At 39.5% G+C, this 21,938-nt stretch overlaps 2 protein-coding genes across 2 annotated transcripts in view; one reads left to right on the top strand and one right to left on the bottom strand.

Annotated features, from left to right (window-relative positions):
• Positions 1-21,938, bottom strand: part of mcf2l2 (MCF.2 cell line derived transforming sequence-like 2) — a 112,564-nt gene that overhangs the window by 51,594 nt on the left and 39,032 nt on the right. Inside the window, exon 15 of the mRNA XM_061077777.1 lies at positions 19,201-19,289. Coding sequence (XP_060933760.1) covers positions 19,201-19,289 — 89 coding nt within the window. The remainder of the gene's footprint in view (positions 1-19,200; positions 19,290-21,938) is intronic.
• b3gnt5a (UDP-GlcNAc:betaGal beta-1,3-N-acetylglucosaminyltransferase 5a) lies at positions 3,952-19,855 on the top strand. Its single transcript, XM_061077778.1, has 2 exons — positions 3,952-4,263; positions 14,998-19,855. The coding sequence occupies exon 2, from the start codon at positions 15,516-15,518 to the stop codon at positions 16,695-16,697; it is 1,182 nt and encodes a 393-aa protein (XP_060933761.1). The 5' UTR covers positions 3,952-4,263; positions 14,998-15,515; the 3' UTR covers positions 16,698-19,855.

Genomic DNA, 21,938 nt, shown 5'->3' on the forward strand with positions numbered 1-21,938 from the left:
CAGTTGATGAGCAGCCCTAATTTGATGTAACACACATGGTATATGTATCAGCTGATAACAGTAGAGGCTCCATTATGCTACTACGAATCCATTACGGACGTACGAACGGACGGACGGACACTTTTTCATTTACACTTCTCCGTGTTTGAAACAATTCACCGCCAGAACAGTAGGGGAGAGCGGGGTAATGTGAGACATCGGGTAATGTGAGACACCCCCTGTATCGAGGAAACGGAACACATTTGTGGTTATTTGACCATTATGTTTTCAAGCCCCTCCCATTCCCCCCTTGCCATGAAGGAGAAGTTGGTGCTGGTGCTGTGGAAAGGATATTTTTTCACAAAAATGTGTTTTTTGCATGTAAAAGTAAATTTTCTTACTCTGAACTTAATCAACTGTTGTGTCAAAACAAATTGATTCAGGTAGAAAAACTTATATCATACATGTTGGGGAACTTCCAACATATAAAACTATGTGATTGATGCTAGCTAAAGATTACCCTGAATTGCTAAGAGATGTTGTTTTTTCTAAAATGGTGGCTGTGGGGTAAAGTGAGACAAATGCTGTGGGGTAAAGTGAGACAGTGTCCCACCATGAAGCACAAGTTAAGGTTGGTCTTAAACATATTTTAGTTTTATATTACATTACATATGTTTTACTTTTTAATGTCATAAACATTGTAGAAAAGCCATCAGGCCAAGAAACTACACCAGGAAGACAACCTGGGGCCAAACACCTCTTGCATAGATGGAGAGTGCAGCGGCTGAGGTCATGCAAGGAAAGAAGTCCTTAAGAAAAGCTGGAAGGGATAGAAATATTGACAAGACAACCCTCAAAAGATTCATAAAGAAAAAAGAGATAGGGGAAGTAAAATCAGTAGCATGGGGTTCAGTAGCTGAGGCAAAAAGAATATTCACAGATGAGATGGAGGAGGAGCTTGCCAAACACTTAAAACCACTAGCTGACCAGTTCCATGGCCTCGCTCCAGTTAAGTGCCGTGAACGCAGAGAAAAACAATATCCCTGTCCCTGCCAATTGGACAGAGAAACAATGTGCAGGTAAGCTGGGGTGTGCAAGAGATCACATGAATCATAATAATCATAGATGCGCTTAATTGACCAATCCCCATGATTCTGTTACTAGTCCGATATTAGTTTTGGAATGTGTGGTTGTCAATCGAGCTGTCAGGATTTTAATTATTACAACATGTGTTGTTATGGTAGTTTTAAAGTGGAAAAAGTAGGTGGATCACTTTACCCCCTTGATTTCTCTGGTCTGTCTCACTTTACCCCTTAGCTGGGGTAAAGTGAGACACAAGACCACTTTTTTTAAAACAATCATATTTTCACTGCCCTTTGTCCTGAAGTCATTCTGATCATTTCCATTGCTAGGAAACATCCTGAATTAATGGGAAATGTGTACATTTTACTGATATATCATTTCAGCTCGCCCAGAGGGGAGCAAATGTAAAAAGTGTCTCACATTACCCCGCTCTCCCCTAGGTGGCACAACGGAAGACAAGCTTGGAGAAGCCTACCTTGCGAGTAATCAGAAGAAGTCCACGCTGTTTATTTACTTACTCCCCACTTTCCTCACACACAGTGTAGGCTACGATGGCAACTAAATAAAATAAAGTGACACCCAGCAGGTCAAAATGCTGATGTAATCAGCTCTTAGCGCAGCGGTTCCCCAGTCTTGTTTCCAAACTGTGTTGCTAATTCCACAGCTTGAAGCTCTGTGTAGCTTGAAGCTACACGGAGCTAGCTAGCTTCCCCCCCAGCTTCCACAAACGGTCAGCAGGGACTCCCGACACTAACTACTACCCAGTGTTTGCTTCTAACCTGATGGTATTGTAGAAACAGTGTCATGATAGAAGTGGAATAAAAGTCGTGACGGCGGGTTTTTGCACTTTTACCACCGCAGTTAGCATGGTGGCTAGCCCGCTAGCCTAGCCCGCTAGCGCCGTTATGAAAGCTCATTATAACCGTATGTGACCGTGCACACATGCCGTCAGTGCTCTAACGAGCCACCGTCAGCCAGACAACTCCGCTGGCTTAACACACACGTCACATTAAGCGTAGAATCGTAGTTGTGTTTGGGTTTGTTGTGATAGGAAGCAGGAAGTTTGAGGTCCGGAAATGACGTCGTTAGGAAATTATGTCGTTCGCAGACCAATCACAGCCAAGGGCTGTCCGTAGGCTATCCGAAATATCCACGGATAGTAAGAAAAATCAGAGGTGCACGAAAAGCTGTCCGAGGCGCTCGAAGAGGGCGTTCCTATCTGTCAGTTTTAGAAAAAACGGAGAGGCATAAATCTGCCTTTACGCTTAGGAAAAGGCTGCATATTGCTGGACAATGCTTAATGTTAAATAAATATTTTCTGTGAAGAGATATTTAAAATAAATAGTTACATAAACCACGAACAGTGCAGTACTCTGTTTATGTCACTTTGAATGATAATGATATCATAAATAATGCTATGAATAGATAGCTTTATTGGCTCATACAAAGTGCAGTGATTAAAAAACTAAATCAACAGCATCAGATCAGTACACATTTGCTCAGTTTTTCAGGAACTGGTTGTTCTAAGCATCTAGGAGAACCACATATGTTGTGTGGATTCAGTGTCTCTCAGTGTCTTCTGTCTGTTCGTGGGACCCCAGACTCACTCCATGATCAGGGATTCCCTAGCTTGCACTAATTAACTTGGTTGTGAGCGACCACCAGTGAGTCCAGTCCTGGAACACATGCTCTCATGTAGACAGTCCAGCAGCCCAACCAGTGCATGTACACACTGTACAGCACTGCATAATACATCTCTCATGACCCACACTATAACCTTCACTATAGCTGTTCCAGAAATCACTCACTCATCCCTTTACAGTGAATTCACCATTTTGTAGTCCTATCCGAATCTTCAGTGAAATTATGTGTACCCTATATAGTGGACGCATTGGCAGTCACAGTTAAAAGTAGTGTATAAATTATGGTCACTAACTGGGCAATATACAGTATACCATCATGCATTGCGCTAATGGCTTTGAACAGAAGATGGCAGAGAGATAAGAGTAGAGAGGGCAGCAGGTGTCAGCCTTCTCTCTCTTGCAATTCTACTCCTTATTCTTGTAAAAAATATATTTATAATTATTACGATGACAAAGACAAATAGGTTTACATTTGCCAGCATTTTCACAGACCAATTTTAGATACGTGCCTAATTCTTCTGATGACGTATTTTGTTTATGACCCACACGAGTTGTGAAGGTAAAATATGTAATGAGAGCAGAGCAGCTCACAAACTGAAGCAAATGCGTTTTATTTCTAGATTTAAACATAGTCATTCAATTAGCTTCTTTATCTAAAACTATGAAAACAAAGTGTAAAATAAAGTGAACGAGTGGGTGATTTGGGACTCAACCTGTTCTTACAGCTCATTCTGCAAATGTTTCTCAGCTCTACATTCAGTATTCACTTTCTGGAAAAATACTTTGTGCACAAACATAAATGTGTGTATGAACCAGCCTGACTGAGACAAAACTTAACTTTGAATCAAACAAAAAACTGGTTACACTTTGAATTCCTTTAACTGGGATAATGTAAAGTCCACTGAACCGATGCGCCTTAAGTAAAGCTCTTTAAACAGATTGAGCAGGATAGTTAGATTGTAGATGGTTTCATCTGGGGGCTCATATATTGGACTGCGTTCCCTGAATGGTTACAATTCAGATGTTGTGTCATGATTCTTAGTGTGTTGCAGGTACTGACAATCTGAAACTCCTCCCCAGTACTTCCATACAAAACTACAGATCATTCATAGGAGGCACAAGACAGAGGAAGGAGTGATACAACTGAGGGGAGGTGAGAAGTCTTCCCTTGCTGCCAGTTGTTCCTCCCACTTTCACATCATGCACCCACCCACTACAGCATATCTCTCACACACGCTCACACACGCTCACAAACGCACAGAGGCTCAGACCTTCAGGGAAATAAGAGAAGATATTTGAAGCTCCCCTGAGCCGGACTACTTCATCTGACAGGGGAATCATGTGGAGGAAAATCTGACAAAGTGGCAGAAAGCAGAGAAGGGGCAAGGAAAAAAGGAGCAGTTGGAAAGTGTGTGTTTTTTACGAAGAGAGAGAGAGCGAGCAAGAGCGAGAGAGAGAGAGAGAGAGAGAGAGAGAGGAAGAGTTTACAGGAGCTGGGCAGAGAGGAGGAGGATTTTCTGTACTTTAACTCACACATCCATTGGACCTGAACCACCCGGTAAGTCAGGAACACAGCTTACGTGTGTGTGTGTGCTGAAGGCCGTCACTTTAAATGAAGTCAAATTACCTTTTTAATTAATCATACTCGGAATGAGCATTAAGCAGCCACAATAAACAAGTTGTAAAAGCCAACAAACCCATAAGAGCTCAAAGTACAGAAAGTCATCAAAAACTAATCTTGGTAAATGGTTAATTCTCCACAAACCTAAGAGTAAACTTTAAATGGTGTGCTTTCCCTTCTTACTCATTAAGTAGGTGTTGTTTTGTGTTACTGCTCTGATTATCTTGGTTTTAGTTTTTTTTGTTTTTGACATGTTGTTTCGGAAACGCTTACTTATTTTAAAGTTTAGAAAACATTATGGGATTTCTCATTTTATAAAAATTACCACTTTTTAAATATTTGATTAAAAAAGGTATTCATCCATAAAATGTATGCTATCCCCGCAGCAATCCAAAATGAAAAATAGCTCGCTTTTGAGAGACACGCACTGACAGGATCTCTTTCTCCCGAAGCCCATCTGCGGCACAGGGTGGTTTTGGTGTTTTATGCTGAAACCTGGCACCTTAACTGTCACACAGCCAGGTTTCCACACTGTTATGGGATACAATGACACTATAGGTCAGAGCCAACTACTAGGTCTCACTGGTGAAAACAATAGAGCCAAAATAAGGTTTAAACCGTATAAGACCAGGATTCTGGAAACACACAGTTTTTGTTGTGGAGCATGCATCCCCTTTCACTTCCCCTTCTCTTGTCTTCTTCTTGTTTCACTTTGTGCTTAAACCACTGTTACCACTACACAGTATATGTCATTATGTCATTATCTCAGCCTGCAATAGCAAGAATAGTTCTGTCTTACCATTAAACGAAAAACAATTACAAGTAGGCAAATTCATGCGATGTTTTACAAAAGTGTCAGTAGGATAGACTTATTTTATTTGTACATTTTAGATATGGTCAGTGTGATGTAACATTTCTTAACGTATGACATATATATCTATATAGTGGATGGTAAAAGTAAAGAGCTTAATTCATGGCGCAGTGGAGTCTGTTTGTGTGTGTGTGTCTGTTTGTGTGTGTTATGGTTTGCAGTGTGATTCAATGATACTCTGATACTATAACACTCTGTTGAACTGTCTATGCCTCAGCCACTGAACTGTCTCATGAGGTAATATTGCATCCTATTATGAACTCACTTCTGCTTCGTTCGAGACCATAAAGAAAAAACAGAATGTTCACTTCAATAAATCATCCTTACAGAAGCTGCATGTTGAAGTTCAGTCTAATCCTCTGTGACAGTCCTTGGATACGTCAGATTACTACAATATGAGCTTGATTTCTGTAGTTTTTACTCACCAATATTAACTGTAAGAATTATGAAATTTGCTACACCAACCTCTGACGGTTCAGGAAACATGTGCAGAGAAAATTAAACTGAATGGAAAAACTCCCACCCAAAAATCCCCTCAGAGTTCGATCTATGCAATAGTTGTGAACCCAGTTTTTTTTCACTGTGGACCTGCAGTGATCTCATCTACAATGAGGCATCAAAATTTACATTTCAGGCCCTTCAAGTTTTGCCAACATAGAAATTGTTTTCGATAATCTGATTTCTTGACGGTTTCTGTTTCTCTATTTACAAAACCCCCCGACCATTATCATAGCCAAATCTCACTTTTCTAAACCTCTCTCATTAAATAATGTTCTGATCCTTTGGAATTTCATTAAAGACTTTCTGTGACAAAGAAGATGAGACTGTAGACATTTTAATCCATATGGCCCTGGTCACTTCCTGGGGTTATCAGTCTATTTAATTAAATTCAATCTAAAGACCAATATCAGTATATAGAGAACTCAATCTTTGTCAAACCAAATAATTTACACTGCCAGATAGTGACATAGCACATCTCATCCGGTCACTCTGCTCCGAACGACAGTGGGACATTTGCTTACATTAAAAACTACTCATTTACAAGCAAAATGAGGAACTTCAAACACATAACACAAAGGCCTAATTTCCTCCCTTAGCCCTTCCCCTCTGTTTTGCGTGTTCCCGTGTATCGGAAGTGTGTCCTAATTCTTGTCACTTCAAACCAAGAGGTAACCAGAATGCCTTGCGAATCACCGGCAAGCTGGGAGAGAGATCCCCAAATGTAAATATTTTCTCCTTTAATAAGGAGTGTTGCAGGGTTGCATACAGACTTTTGATTAAGACCTGAAATAATGCTGAGCATCAAAGATAATGATTCATTCAAGGGGCAAGATAACCCTCGAAATCATGGGTTGGGAGAAAGCGATAAATGAGATTGGGCCTAAGACTTTTGAGGTAGAGCCTACTGTAAATGGTTTCTATATATATAACTTTTATAGTCTCGATGACCACTCAAATTGTTTTAGAGTACAGTTGTGCCATTCACACACATTTATAAAGTGCAACTAAGGGCAAAACTTTTTCTATGATGAGTATTTCGGGATCAGTATCTTGGATATTTTGGCATACAGAAGAGGACGACTGGGATTGAACCACTGACCTTCCGGTCTACCCCTCAGCCACAGCAAACCCCTGTGTCACCCCTGCTCATCCACTTCCTGTTATTCAAAGGTAGTGTGCATAAGATTGTGTAAATTGGCTGCACAAGTTGGCTGCATCCTGTTTTTGTTTTATCAAACTCAATGGATTCAAAGCTTGTAAATGAGTCCTTTGACATTATGGTTCTCGCTGTAATGAATCAAGTTTCACTTCTTGACAAAGAGGCCTATACTTAAATTATCACTACTGCATGAGTTCACCTGCTATTGTTCTGTCCTGGTTATCTGAAAGTAAGATGGATCAAACCGCTCAGAATACACTTGTTTAGTTGATGTTATGCTTATTAGTTAGTTTTTTTTGGGGGGGGGGGGTTGATACATACAATGTATCAACAAATATAGGAACATTTTATAAAATTATTTTTAATTTGTAAGATATGTTGGTAAATATGAGTTTGAAGTTGTTGTTTTTATTTGATCTTTATGATCTAGATTCTAGAATCTAAGCACCAGCCTCAACTTGCTTCAAATTGGCCATTCCGGCTGCTCGTCTATCGTCACGCCTGACTTCCTCCCTACTTCTGACAGCCAACTGCTTCTGCATGCAGAGGCAAAATAAATTAATAAAAATTGTGTGGAGGAACTGGTAAATGCATTGTCCAAAAGCTGAAAATCATGTTTCAGCTTCGTGACGAGTTAACATGTGGTTCTGTTAAGGACAGCAACACTACAAAACATGATTTTATAAACTCTTGCACAAACCCATTAGTATAGCACGAAGCTATCTTGCTTAAATGCATGTGTATTGTATTTTTAAAACATATGTCTTGGCTACCTGACACATAAATAATGCAGATTAAACAGTGCAGCAAACTAATTTCTAAATGTTTTTTACAATCATTTATAATGTGCATTAATATTTCTCAGTGTAGACTGTTTTATTTAATGTGTAAACTATAATATCGTTCACATAGGACACAACCTTTCAATGACTGACACTTGCCTAACCCAAACTAGTCAGTACAGTAATACTAAGTAACTAAGTAATATAATCAAAGTCACTGCTCATGCTCTGACTGGCAAACCAATTTTATCAAGAAAAGACTTCCTGTAATATATGTAACCATTTACAGGTCCTCAGAAATATGATGCACAGTTCGTTGTGTGTTGTATGTGTTGACGTCAGTGGGTGATATTATATTCCTATTAAGAAGCTCAAATATGGCACCCATAAAAAGTTGCTATATTGTTGTGTTGAAATTTGGACTTTCCCAGTAGACTCAACACATAAAACTTGACATTTTCTTAACCAAATTATTCTCATATCTCCAGACCTTTGTTGTGGTGACTGATAAATATAGAAACATAGAAAAGAAACTATAAAAGAAACTTTGCATGCAACATATTCAACAGACAGATGATAAACTAACAAAGTTTTCAGCATCAGTCACTCCTCATGCTGAATACCAGGTCAGGCAACAACTTTGCCTCTTTTTAAACAGATAAAACCCAAAAATCTTCTCTGTCTGTCTCAGTTATAAATCATTATTTATTTGTATCAAATCTACTTGCAGCCACCTTAAAAACACAGCAAGATTTATGTCTGAACAAGATATAGACCAACTTGATCATGTGACTCATTCAGCAGAACAGACAGATAGTGTGTCCAAGTTAATAATCAACCAGAAAGTTGCAGCTCACCACTACTCAATAACACTGAGAAAGTAAAGCTCAATAAGTCACTTCACATGGCTTACTGTGTGTCAAACATGCGCTCCAAACGTACTGTAAATCCATCTATGATGTACTTGTTTAGGACGTATCCAGGCCTTCAGGTCCACAGGTCATCTGGGTCAGTTTTTACTCAGTGTTCACAGAATACAGACCAATCAAAGTGAAGCAGTTTTTTGTTCATGTGCTCCTCACCTGTGGAACATGCTTACTGACATAAAACTATCCGTTCATTTACATCAGGGCTTTAAACCCTATCACCAAAATATTACATATAACCTGTCTTTAAGCTTTATCTGTTTTCACTTTTATATTCCACACAAAGCCATAGTGACATTTTATGCAATATGTAGTATGCTGGTGATGCAAAACATGTGTATAACTTATTTTTGGTGTACACACACTATGCAAATGAAGAAGAATTTGTGAGTGATACATGTAAATATCTTTGTAAATATATGCAGAGAAGTGTGTTGTGGGTTACCACGGGTCACAGAGGTGCACAATGGAGCTGATTGTTAGACTGACTTTTTTACTTCAGTTTCCTTATTTTGTGACACTGCTTCCTATGTATGATATACATGTACGTGTGGAAACATGCAAATTAATTTGTATAAATAACACAATGTTTGCTTACAGCCCATAAAAGCATCACGTCAACTACACTACCCAGCTACACAAAGTGGTTCAGGTGCTTTATAGATGTTTATTTATCAGATGTAACAGATAAGCTCATATTTCAACAAGAGCTAGAAAGCAATCTAAGGTCACACTTGTCAGAAGGTGGTTTGCAGAGAAAGTTAGATAAAAAGTTAGTTACATATTAACACATGTATAAAGTGTTCAAATATAATATAATATAATGTTCAAAAAGTGAAACATAGTTTAGTAAGGTTAATCTTTTACATATCCTAAAAAAACTATTAAAAGTGTCTCTAGAAGTGTCTATATACTAAAGATTACTACTTTCAGAGAGTCACATATGAAACTGTAGAGGAGTCATTATGTACAAAGCCTAGACAGTGGATCCTCTCATTAGGGCCCGAGCACCAACAGTGAAAATTTGAAAATATATTGCATTTTTGACGGCTTAAACATACTCATAAACTCACCAAACTTTGCGGGCGCGTCCGGCCTGTTAAAAATGTAATTCGAAATGGGCGTGGAAAATGGCTCAACAGCGCCTCCTAAAACACAGCAATTTCATCTGTTTTAACCGATCTTCACGAAATCCGGTACACACGTGTATCATGCCCGGCACCAATTTGACGCAACAGGAAGTCAGCCATTTTGTTTTCTGTGGTAATTTTGGCCGTTTTACATATTATGTATTTTGACAAACTCCTCCTAGAGCTTTCATCAGATCAACTTCAAATTCGTTGGGTGGCATCTTGACTCCCTGAAGATCCTTGACATTTTTTGCTTGTCTTAGACTTTGATGTACTCCTCGTCGTTACGTCCTGAATTTTTGTCGAACACCAATTGTCCAATCAGACTCAACCCTCTTTCACACGATCACAGTCCCGACCTGGACAGATCCATATGTTAATACTGACTCATCGTCACAGCGCCACCTGCTGGCGACAGGAAGTGACATGTTTTATACTTTGATGCACTGCTGCTGGCTGCTTTCAATATATAGCTCAGATGAGCTCAGACAAGCTATAAGAACGAGGTCAGAATTGTGACATTTCCTCAAACCGTGAAGCGCAGTGAAGGTTGATCCTTCCCCAAAGGAGGCGATGTGGACCTAGCTCAAGTGTGCCTTGGCCAATCAGCACCGAAATTCTGTCACATGATCAAAGTCGCGGCCTGAACAGCTCCATATGTCAAAATTAACTCAGGGTAATAGCGCCACCTACTGATTCACAGGATGCCTTTGTCGACCAGGGTCGAGCAGGCTGTACCGGTAATGATCCCTCCGTAGGTTCACCATCAGAAACTTTGTTTCGAGTTTTACTTCCTGTAGAGATTCCAATTAGATTGTCCTCTCGGCGCTCCGCCGTTACCGAATCTGGAGGGGCCGATCCGAGGACCCTCACTAAACCATCCAATTGGGAGTAGCGATGTGTGTACAAAGGGCAGGGACTTAATCAACGCGAGCACATTCCCAATCCATTTATTCCTTTTAGAATTATGCAGGAGATCGGTTCAGTTCAGATGCACTAGTCCATTACTATTTGAACCTCAGCATCTAGGGTTTCAAATTTGTAAGATTATACATTATATACATATTGTTGTTATAATTTTTCAGTCAGTTGAAATACATCTTGAGGAGAAACATTTTGGGTTGTTTTGTGTGTGTCTAGGCCTACTATAAAAAGCACTTTGCATTTTTAATTTTGGTACTTGTACTTTGATACATAAGTAAATTTAATATGAGCTTCTTTAAGACTTTCACCGAAGTCACTTTCAGGTAAGATATCTGTAATTTTACTCAAGTATGGCTTTCAAGTACTTTATACACCACTGCCAATGTGCATTGTCCAATAGGCACATTTTTTACTTAAAAGCTCCATATGTCAAAATTAACTCAGGGTCATAGTGCCACCATCATTCAACAGGCTTTTATAAAGTGAGTGATTAGGAAACATCAGATGAGGAGAGTCACTTGTTCACTTGCAGAGTAATGCACCTCAGTGCAGTGCTGCTGCTAAGGGGGGACAGGTGGGCACACCTTAATAGAGTAAAGGCTGTAATCAGAATTGTGTTCTTTTAAGCAGCAAATACGTCTAAACTGAATTAATGTCATATGAGTGTGGAGCGCACTGACCACTGTCATAGACTCACCGTTGTAGTCAGATTTTGAATTGAAAACCTTATTTAGTCAATTACGGCACAATTGTAATAACAGTAACAGTAGATCGTATTTTTAAAGCACTTTCTAAATAAAATCAGAGTTCATGTTTGTCTGACAGATTTTATTAACTGATGAAAAAGCAGCCATGTGCAGTAATACAGTTAATTGTGGATGTGATACATTGAAATGCATTGAGATTCATCGATGTTGTGAATGAAATTGTAATCAAATCATGAGGTTAGTGAAGATGCACACGTCTAGTGTAAAGTCGCCAAAATGGCCACTGAATCCAAAATGGCCAACTTCCTGTTGCGTTACTCAAATTGATGTCGGGAGTTGTTTTTTTTGTCCGGTCATGATACATGTGTGTACTGAATTCCGTGAAAAAATCCATTACTTAGAGTCACATGATGAACCTTTCTTTCATCTTCTGCAGTTCTTGTCTGCTCTTCTTTTTCGTTCTCATTTCCCTCAGTTCTGCAAGGTTCTGTAGCAAATATATCCGCTGTCGGTCATTCATCTTCTGTGCCATTATGGTATTTTCCTCGATTTACTGCACTGTTGAGTTGGGTTTTTCAGATGATTACTCTGAATATGTTAACCCTTTGATACACAAGCTATGCAAACTCCTTCTAATGCACAACACGGGTCAAACATGGCCCGTATTCATTTCCTGTGTTATTTTTGATGCATGGCTGGATGTTTCTTTGATATATTCTTTTATAACTTATTCTTCCTTCTTCATTAAGGGCTTCTTCATTAACTCATTAACCTGTAGAGCATAGTCTAGGTCATCAGCATCAGAGATTTCAGACTCAGTATAAAGACCAAGAATTGCCTCCACATTTTCCTCATCCTGTTCATCAGCATCTTTATGACCATTTCAACCGTAAGTCTGAAATTATTGTGTCCAGCCATACCAACACTCTGGATAGAGAAAATCAAAAAGCATATTTTCAAATGCGTATCAATCAGTCATTTTTTACCCATTTTTACCCTTTCTTACTTAACAAACAAACTTAAGTATGTTTATTAAGTAAGAAAGGAAAAAGGGAAAATAATGATTTGTGATCAAAAGCAAGATATTTAATGAATAATTAGAATATTCAATTATGAAATACATTTATTTCAAACATAAAGCAAAAGAAAAACTCATGCATGAAATAACTCAGGGAATGAATACAGGTCATTTTTGACCAATGTTGAGCATTAGAAGGGCAGTGATACAAAAATGTTTTTTGTTAAAAAAGTAACAAAGGCTGCATCAGGTCCTGAGATAGCAAGTGCTGGCGCCCACAGAGTGCTGCTCGCAGCCCTAGTTATATGTTAAGTCACAAGATCATGTGTTGTCAGAGCCCTCTATTGTTGGTTGACCCCAGTCAAAATATGCTGCTGTAGGAAAGTGTTTTATTCTATTTGGCAACATTGCACAGACGTTGCCAGCTTCTCTGCTCAGGGGCTCTGTTTGGGAAAAGCCCCTCTATTATTGTTCTTTGTGCTCGGTCAGCACTTACATTCACAGAATCCTCTGCAGAGTTAAAGGCAGTCAGTTAACAAGGTGAACAGACCGTTTTTGGGGTGTTTATAGTATACAGTGGTGATTATTGTGTTGGGGGCTGAAGTAAGCAGGTGGGTAAAGACACGCGGCTTGACCAAAATTAGTTGGCCCGGGAAGGGGGCAGATGTGATCGATAACAAATGATCACATAGACCATAAGTCACATATAATGACACGGTTCCTGCACGACTGGGCCCTATCACCACAACACAGTCAAGTCCATCTCTCTCCGTCTTGCTCTATATCACTGCTTTCCTCTCTCCATAACTACTTTTCAGACATTTGTAAGCAAAGGAACAGCAACGCGTGCAGCAACAATTGCATGTTCCAGCGTAGCAGCCCATCAAAATTATTTCCTATTTTGTGTATTACAAAGGTAATGCACCAAATGCCTTATGCCTTATTTGCTATTAAACCAAAAACAAATAAGAAAGGGTTTAAGGAGGAAAATAGATTGTGAAATAGTCATTTTCCTACTGCTTTAAATTCATCTCGTGTAACCCAAGATTTTTGTAAACTTTAAGAGTTGGCCAAGGTAAAACAAGGTTAGCAGTGTTAGCAGTGTGATACTAATTTAAACTTGTATTATTCTTTATTATGATTCGGCAGCAGTCAAACAATCTGGATATGCCTCATAGCTTACGTTAGCTGCTAACCATTGGTTTCCTAATTTAATAAATTCACTTTGATAAACCACAAACTCATCAAGCATGTGGGCAGGGGGTTGATATCTCAACCAAAATCTACAGGAATTCACAGCATATCCTTTGGCCAAGACAGCAAACAGTCAAACAAACATTTGCTCTGCTCTAGTAAAAGAATCACCTGCACTGAGTTTGACCCCTAAAAGTATGGCTTACATTTAGTTTTGATTTGTTGGACTCTTGTTGGTACCCCTTACTTCTCACTTAGAGACAGTATAACTGAAGCATTCAAAATCACAGCTCTGTATGTTGATAATAATTGTTAGATGTGGAGTTCAGCTAGTTCTATGTGATGGGAAATCGTTTCATTTGTGGTATATCACCTCACTACAGTGAACTGTACAGAAAGGTGAAAACATTTTCCTCAACATCTTGTTTACTTCAAAATCAAACCAGTTGACTAAGGGCATTTTGTTTGTCAGTGAGCAGGAACAGGAGTGGACAGCAATAGGAAGGTAGAATGATTTAAACAAATGGTTTCCAGCAGTAATTCCTCTGGTATCCATCACCATATCAACCTTCACCATATCATCTGCACAAAAAAGAACAGAAGGTAACTATATATACTGTACATGTATAGCACTACATGCATGTGCATGTTTTGCTATACAGTATGCATAGAGATACTATATAGTGTTAAATAATGTAACTTAGAAATTAATTAAAGTAGATGACATCCAATTCAACAGTTTTTTATAATAGTGTAAAGGTGAAATACCACACTAAAAATAATAATAAAAAGTGTCCTAGAGAGAGTGATTACAAAGTCAACTCAATAAACTCAGTAAACTCAATAAAGTTTAATATATTCCATCTGGAATATACTAAAAAATATTGTCTGGAGAAACATAAAATTGTCATAGAAATACAGGAGTTATTAATTATTATTGAACAATATTTTTAAATGAAGCAGACCACAAGCCGTGTCCACTGCATTTCCTAATGTTAGAATGGGAACTCAATTCATTTAAACAATAAAACTACTAATAAATCATATAATAATTCAAGTGATTAAATCCAGAACTAAATCGTAGTACTCCACTCTATATTTGGGGTTAGGACTTAGGTAAGGCTATACTTGTCTGCTGATGCCGTGCAGGCTATCTCCTTGGTCAATAAAATGTGAGAAGATATTTCTGGACCTTTTTCCTCAGATACCAAGGTGACATCTTCAGACATGTTATCTGATTCAGAGACAAAAACACAACAATACAATGATACAAAACCATGGAAAAGCAAACCGAACCGAGCCAAACCTACTTTGCTCCGCCTTCTCTTCCGGCTCTCCATACATTTGGCCCGGGACACATACTATACGTGGTTTCCAGTGTGTATCCCTTTTCAGTGTGTAGCCCAAGCATTAAATCCAAGAGGGCTCTGATCTTAATTGTTTTTATTTTCCTTTTCAGGTGCGACATGCTCTTATATGGCCTTCTGACATAAACGTAACCAGAGAGGAGAAGGAGGGACAAGTACGTGGAGGAGAGGGGTCAACTCACCAGGAATTCTCAGAACATAAGGAAGAAAAATTATGTGAATTGGTCGATCATCATGTGGAATCAAAGCATTTGCTTCACACAGCAGAAAAAGTTCAGTAACGGCGCACCCAGACAAAGCCTGACAAAGGCCTACTGGACTTGACAGCATCAAAAAGAGAAGCCAGCTGGTAGGTCAGAAGCAGGAGGAGCAAAAGAGGATATGTGTGAGTCGAGACAGACGATGTAAGTTAAAGCAAAAGATGAGAAGGAAGACAATTAGATTAAGGAAAGGAGCACTAGAGACTGAAGGTGAGAATTGAGAGGTCAAATTTGAGAGTGAAAGGAAGCTAAGATTAAATAAAATACTCTGCTATCAGAAAACATAGCTCTCGGAGAGTAGAAGTCTGAACAGGCAGTCACTGTTAAGACAGAAATAAGCAGGAGTCGCGATGATAATGCATTTTCGTCGCATCCACAAGTTCAAGTGCGTACAGCTGATGACCACATGCCTGGTACTGTGTATGGTGATGGTCTCCTGGGAGGACCTGGACCACCATGTAGTCAGCCACATGAGATCCTATACGTACCGCTATCTGGTCAACAGCTATGACTTTCTCAATTCATCATTCAGCATCGCTTCCAAACATCACCATGGTCAGGATGGTTCTGACAGTGTGGATTGGAGTTTAGGGAGGTATCCATACCTCCTTAACCACCCAGGTAAATGTAAAGGTGATGGAAATGGCTGGGAGGATGTCCTCTTGCTTCTGTTCGTGAAATCATCACCAGAGAACTTTGAGCAGCGTCAGGCTATCAGGGAGACATGGGGAAATGAGAGCTTCCTTTTGTCAGAACTAAGGGCAAACGTGAAGGTGGTGTTTGCCCTCGGCATGCACCCGCATATCAAGCGGAGAACAAGAGTTCAGATTGCACTGCAGCAGGAAGACCAAGCCTATAGAGACCTGATTCAACAAAACTTTGCGGACACATTCCACAACCTGACTGCCAAACTGATCCTGCAGTTCCACTGGTGCCATGAGTACTGTCCTCAAGCACGGTTTTTAATGTCTGCGGACGATGATATCTTTATTCACATGCCCAATTTGGTTAAGTACTTGAGGCAGCTCATGAGTAGCCAGTCAGGGGCTAGACATCTATGGGTTGGACATGTACATAGAGGATCCCCTCCAAACCGCCGTAAAGACAGCAAGTATTTTGTTCCCTATGATCTGTACCCCTGGCCTTCTTATCCAGACTACACAGCTGGAGCAGGATATGTAGTTTCAGGGGATGTGGCCGCTAAAATCTACCATGCAACTCTGATGTTGAAATCCTCCATCTACATCGATGATGTTTTCATGGGAATTTGTGCCAATGTCATGGGGGTTTCTCCCAAGGAGCATGTGCACATTTCAGGGGAGGGCAAGGCTCCATACCACCCCTGCATCTATGATAACATGATCACATCACACGGTCACGCTACAGACGTGCGCTCACTGTGGCAAGCAACAATAGATGCTACAGTGTACAGAGGATTTAAGGGTAATCTGTACTGCACAGCAGTGAGAGCGATGCTGCTCTGTCTGCCATATTATCAGACCACATACCCCTGTATGGCTGCTTTTACATAAGAGGTCTTTAGATGATGCTCAGAGTGTGTATGCTAAATGTGCTGAACAAACAAATGCCGTTTTATTTCACTGTTTGCTGGTTGTAATATGTGTGTGCTATTTTGGAACAAAGATCAAAGCTGTTATGTAAACCAAACATTAACCTAGTAGTTATTCAATCATAGCAGAATTGGGTTTCACATTTTTTAAGTTCAGGACAAAAGAGGTAAAAGTCACCCCAAGGTTCTGTTTACATGAGGATCTTTTGTCTCGGTGACCACACATCCATTGTTATTCACTTGCCAACCCCTGAAGAAAATTTGTTCTCTCTGGAAAGTCTGACATCATTTCTGAACCAGCTGTTAAATACTATTAATTATTATGCAACTGAGGCAATTAAATCATTAAAAGACTATAAATGTGGGAATTTTCTGGTTTTCTCTGTTCCATCGTTAATAGCTTTGGATTTTAGACTGTTGGTCTGACAAAAGACTTACTCATAGGCTAAGAAGATGTATCAATAAGAGAGAATAATTTGCATATAAACAACAAAATGAGGTGCTTGTTAATGGGTAATTTGTAATCATTGCTTATTTCCGGCATGCAACTAGATAATCCTGTCCATTCTTGCACCATTGACTTTTGAATTTGTTTTTAGTACTGCTGTGAATGACTCAATCTCATCAGGCGGATAAAATGCATCAGGATTTTCCTATTGAGACACAAGAAAATGCCACATCCAGCCAGATACTCAGCAACTTGTAAAAAGTGTTGGATTCATAATTTTACCTACTAAGTTATTTACAAAGGTTTTACAAAATCCGAGGGTTCCAGGGCAGTTGATTTACTTGTTTGCCCTTACAGCATACCTCTTTGTAAGAGAACGAGTATCGTACACAACATTTTTCTGCATGAAATTATAGTTTTACTCCTTATTTTCACTAAAATGTTGCAAAAGAGACATAAAGAAGCAGATGGTCAAAGGAAGTCACTGCTTAATCCCCTGTTTAGGAGTATATTACATTAAAGGATCTTCATTTTGAGAAGAAAGAAAAGTATGTAACTCAAACAGGTCAACTATGATAAGTAGACATCTAATTTGAACCTGGATGATGTCATCAACCTTTAAATTGATACGGCAAAAAGTTGACAAAGTTCTAAAAAAAATTTAAGTGTTTCTTGCGGCAGCAAAAAAATTTAGTTACTAAATTCTCAGGTTCAAGGTAGTCCTCAGTAATGTCTGACTACTTTAATTGTAGGTAGGTAGAGCTGTTTGGTGGAAAACAATGGAAGTAGTGAGTGAAACTGAGGCCGTAATGCAGAACACAGGGCATCATGTGAGAAGATTTTCATATCCTTTTTAGAAAATTATATTTTACTTGATCATTAGCATATTTAACAGCGATAAAATTGTCACATGATAATAGGTCTACATGTGGGATAATCCTTGAACATGTCAACGGACAGTAGATGCAAAACAAAGGTCTTACTACAGCAAAGAAGTCTTTGACTAATATGTGAGGCAGTGAAGAGGATTTCAGTCAGTGATGATTCACTGTCACATGTTCAAACACATACCACACACTGATCTGCGTAAAGTCCCGAGGCAGTGACAACCAACACGCAACCAACACTGAAATGTATAAGCTCCTATATGGCAGTAAAAAGTAAAATTGGATCGACATGATGATGATAGTGAACAGAGAGTTTACTTTGCATTAAGTTTTATAAATTTATTTTTCTATGAAGTCATTTTGGTATAGCATTTACAATAAATCAATCAATAATTCTGAAATCAAATGTGCTTGTTTCTCCTATTGTGCAGAAGGGCAGTCTATATGCATATGTTGCAGGAAAAGTGTGTGTGCTGATTACCAGTATGTGATACTTAAGCCTTTTCATTGTCAGCTTGTTTTTAGATTGTCATTGTTATCAGAGTGATATGAATGAATGCCTGTTTTGTTTGGTTCTTTTTGTATGTTCATACATGATACAATCTCTGTGGTTAATCTGTTTACTGTTTAACTAAACTACAACATAACATTACAAATTATTCTCTTAAAGGAGAATTTATCTGTCAATTCATTTATTTTTTAATTTCTCTGTCCCTTCAGTCCATTTCCCCTGTCTTGGTCTCACTCTGATCATTCTTTTCCTGTGACCCAAGCTTCCTTTTTCTCTGACCACTTCTGCATCCTGTTAAACATCGGTATCTTTGAAGAATAATGCTGATACATGCTGAATCACCTTGGCCATGCATGGTCATCATCATCGCCATGATCTTATAAGGATTTTTTTTTGTTACCTCTGGGGGAGGATCATATATTCACCATATGATGTAAATTAATGGGTTGTTTTTTATTCTATAGTTAAAAAACACCTACAAACCTTTTTCAGCTAATTCTAAATTAAATGTCAGATGCAGCTTCATCAGACACATTGGTTTGAGATTTTGCTCCTGTAAGCAGGGACACTCTGATGAAAAAAATCAGACACAAGCATTCCTGCTGATAGACGTTCTCACCTGCGTCTGTTGGACAAACTTTCCTCTGTCTCGTTCGTTAACATGACGTGGGTGGAACCTCCTTGGCTTTCCTCATGCATCACCTCAATCTGTGACAAACAAACACAGACACAATCATGCAGCAAAAATTAAATATGTTGGAGGGTTTGTTTTGCATTTGTCTAAAGTGCTGATGTGAAACTACAATGTTAAGAGAAAAATCTTTTTATGTTGTATGTTTGGTTTTTGTGAATGGTGCATTCAAACAAAATCTTCCTTAGCGGGGGTCTCTGGTAAATGTGCAGCAGCTACAAAGCCACAGCACACTCAAGATTACCAGCAGTTTTTGTTCTTGTCAGCTGCCTGGATACAAAGTGTTTAGTTTCCTTATAAGACAGAAATCTAATGATATGTCTGTTTCATTGTTTGGTGATGTAATGCAGCAAGGCCTGAACTGTGTTTTGAGCAGGATGTAGCAAACCTAATGGAAACTGCTGACAAATGCAAATACAGACAGACAGACGACGCACTTTGTTACGGCAGCAGTTGGCATACTGGAACTACTGTTTGTGTTAATGTGTTTGCAAACTATGTACAGTATGTAAAGGCTGATCAACATCTCTCATCTGCTCTCTTGATGGGATGCATTTTTGTAAATAAAGACCAACAAACATCAGTTCTTATCTGTTGAACATTAAGAAGTAGAACATGAGGTTAGTTGTGTGCTGTGTGAAAAGATTTAATGAAGATATATCTGCAGTGTGCCAGCTGTTGGTAAAAAGTACAGTTCAGTCAGACAACTCGGGAGTTTAAAACAGACTCAGCAGTAATTGAGAGATGTTTAAGAAATTGTAGAATTATTGTCAGTGATGTCATTCACAGCCTAAATTCCTGTGAGAAAGAATACATAAAAACAGTTTCCTCCCTCATTTTACTACAAAATGTCTTATCATGATAGAATATCTGTTATGTCAACATTAACAGTTATAAACAAGAAGGGAAAACCTGGTCTACTGATTGTATTGTAAAAGGTGTCTAGTAAAGTTTTCTTTAATTTTCTTATATATTTCTTATATTTCTTATATATTATTCCTTTTGTCACAACCTCTGAATTCTTCAGAATAAACTCCCAACCCAGTATTAACACTGACAGAACTGCATATAAAATGTTGGGACATGGTTTTTGTGCAAAAAGCAGGCCTCTCTTTCAGGCCTGTATGGGAAGACAAAACCTGAAAGCACATGTTCTTTGCCTCGAGAAAGCCGCATGTGCTGAAGCAAACTCAATCTCCCAGAGTGCAACGTGTTCTCTTTGTCCTGAGAAGGTCAAATAACTCAATCTCCCAGGAGGCCACAGGTCCTCTTTGTTTCAGCAATCTTCAGACCTAGGTGCCAAGAGCCACCCAAGATCAACTCCAATTGGTCACTCTGGTCCCATGACCTGGGGGCAATAGCCTCTATAAAAGACCAAGGCTCCCCCAACTCTTCCTCTTTCTCCAATCCGTCGGGGGCCGAAGGCAGCTCCAGCTCTCTTTTCTCATTCCCACGAAGACAGCAGGCGGCCAGCCGCCTCTCCTGCAACTCCAAAGGAGGGGGGTCCAGGCTGCTTCACTCTCTTTCTCCACCGATCACCACTGAGGACAGCAGGCTGCCGGCCTTTCCTCCTGCATCGGCGAGTGGAGGAACCGGATTCCTCCAGCTCATATCTTCTCTATACAACAACCGGAGGGCAAAGGTCGAGCTTCCAGCTCATCTTCTCGAGGAAACCTCCACGCATCTCAAGCCTCTTCCAGAATCCTTGCAGCGACTCGGTGTCCTGTAAGTAAGAACTTCAAACCAGCATCTGAGCCACAGTACAACAGAACCGCGAAAGCAGAAACCTTACGACCAACCAGAGACTTCACACAAAGCCATGGCGAACGGCGAACTGCACAGCAACTTTCTTCCTTTCTGAGGACGGGTAACACTGGACTTAATAATGAGACTAGACTGTTTATTTGATTCGTCGTGGTGTTTTTAAAGTTTGATATAGGTTGTGTTATTGTGGTTACAAGTAAAATGAAAGTTAAATGTTAGATACGCTCCTCACAGGATTTCTCTGACCCTTTCAGATATCTGTTTAACATCCACACATACACGCATATCTCCTCACCTCATTAGCTCAAACCCCACTGCATGTCGTAAAACCACTTATGCAGAAGAAGGGGGGTGCTCTCTTAAGGCTCCAGTATGCTTCTACGTATCCGTTTCGCGGAGAGGGACGCATGGAGACCAGAGAGTCTTTTTGATTTTTACTTGTCCGACGACTGTACGTTTGAAAACAATTCACCGCCAAACCCATAGGTGACGCAACGGAAGACGAGCTCAGAGAAGCCTACCCCATTTCTGGGAAGAAGAAGTCCAAGTGTGTTTATTTACCTCTGTCGGCTTGCTTCCCACACACTGAACCATGGCAACTAACAGAACTAAATAAAGTGACACCCAGCGGGTCAAAATGCTGATGTTATCGTTTCTTATCGCAGCGGTTCCCCGGTCTTGTTTCCCAACTGTGTTGCTGATTTCACAGCTTGAATCTGCTTGAGGCTACTATTGACAATACACAACTGTTCACACACATACACATACTTTAACGTGTAGTCAGATACACATAATGTCCTTTGAGCGTAAACGCACATACATTCTTCTTCTGCTTCTCAACTTCAGATGTTTCATGCACCTCACACACACACACACACAAGGATAATGAGCAGACCTCGGCC

Source organism: Limanda limanda, chromosome 9 (assembly GCF_963576545.1).
Source record: "Limanda limanda chromosome 9, fLimLim1.1, whole genome shotgun sequence".
Lineage (NCBI taxonomy): Eukaryota > Metazoa > Chordata > Actinopteri > Pleuronectiformes > Pleuronectidae > Limanda > Limanda limanda.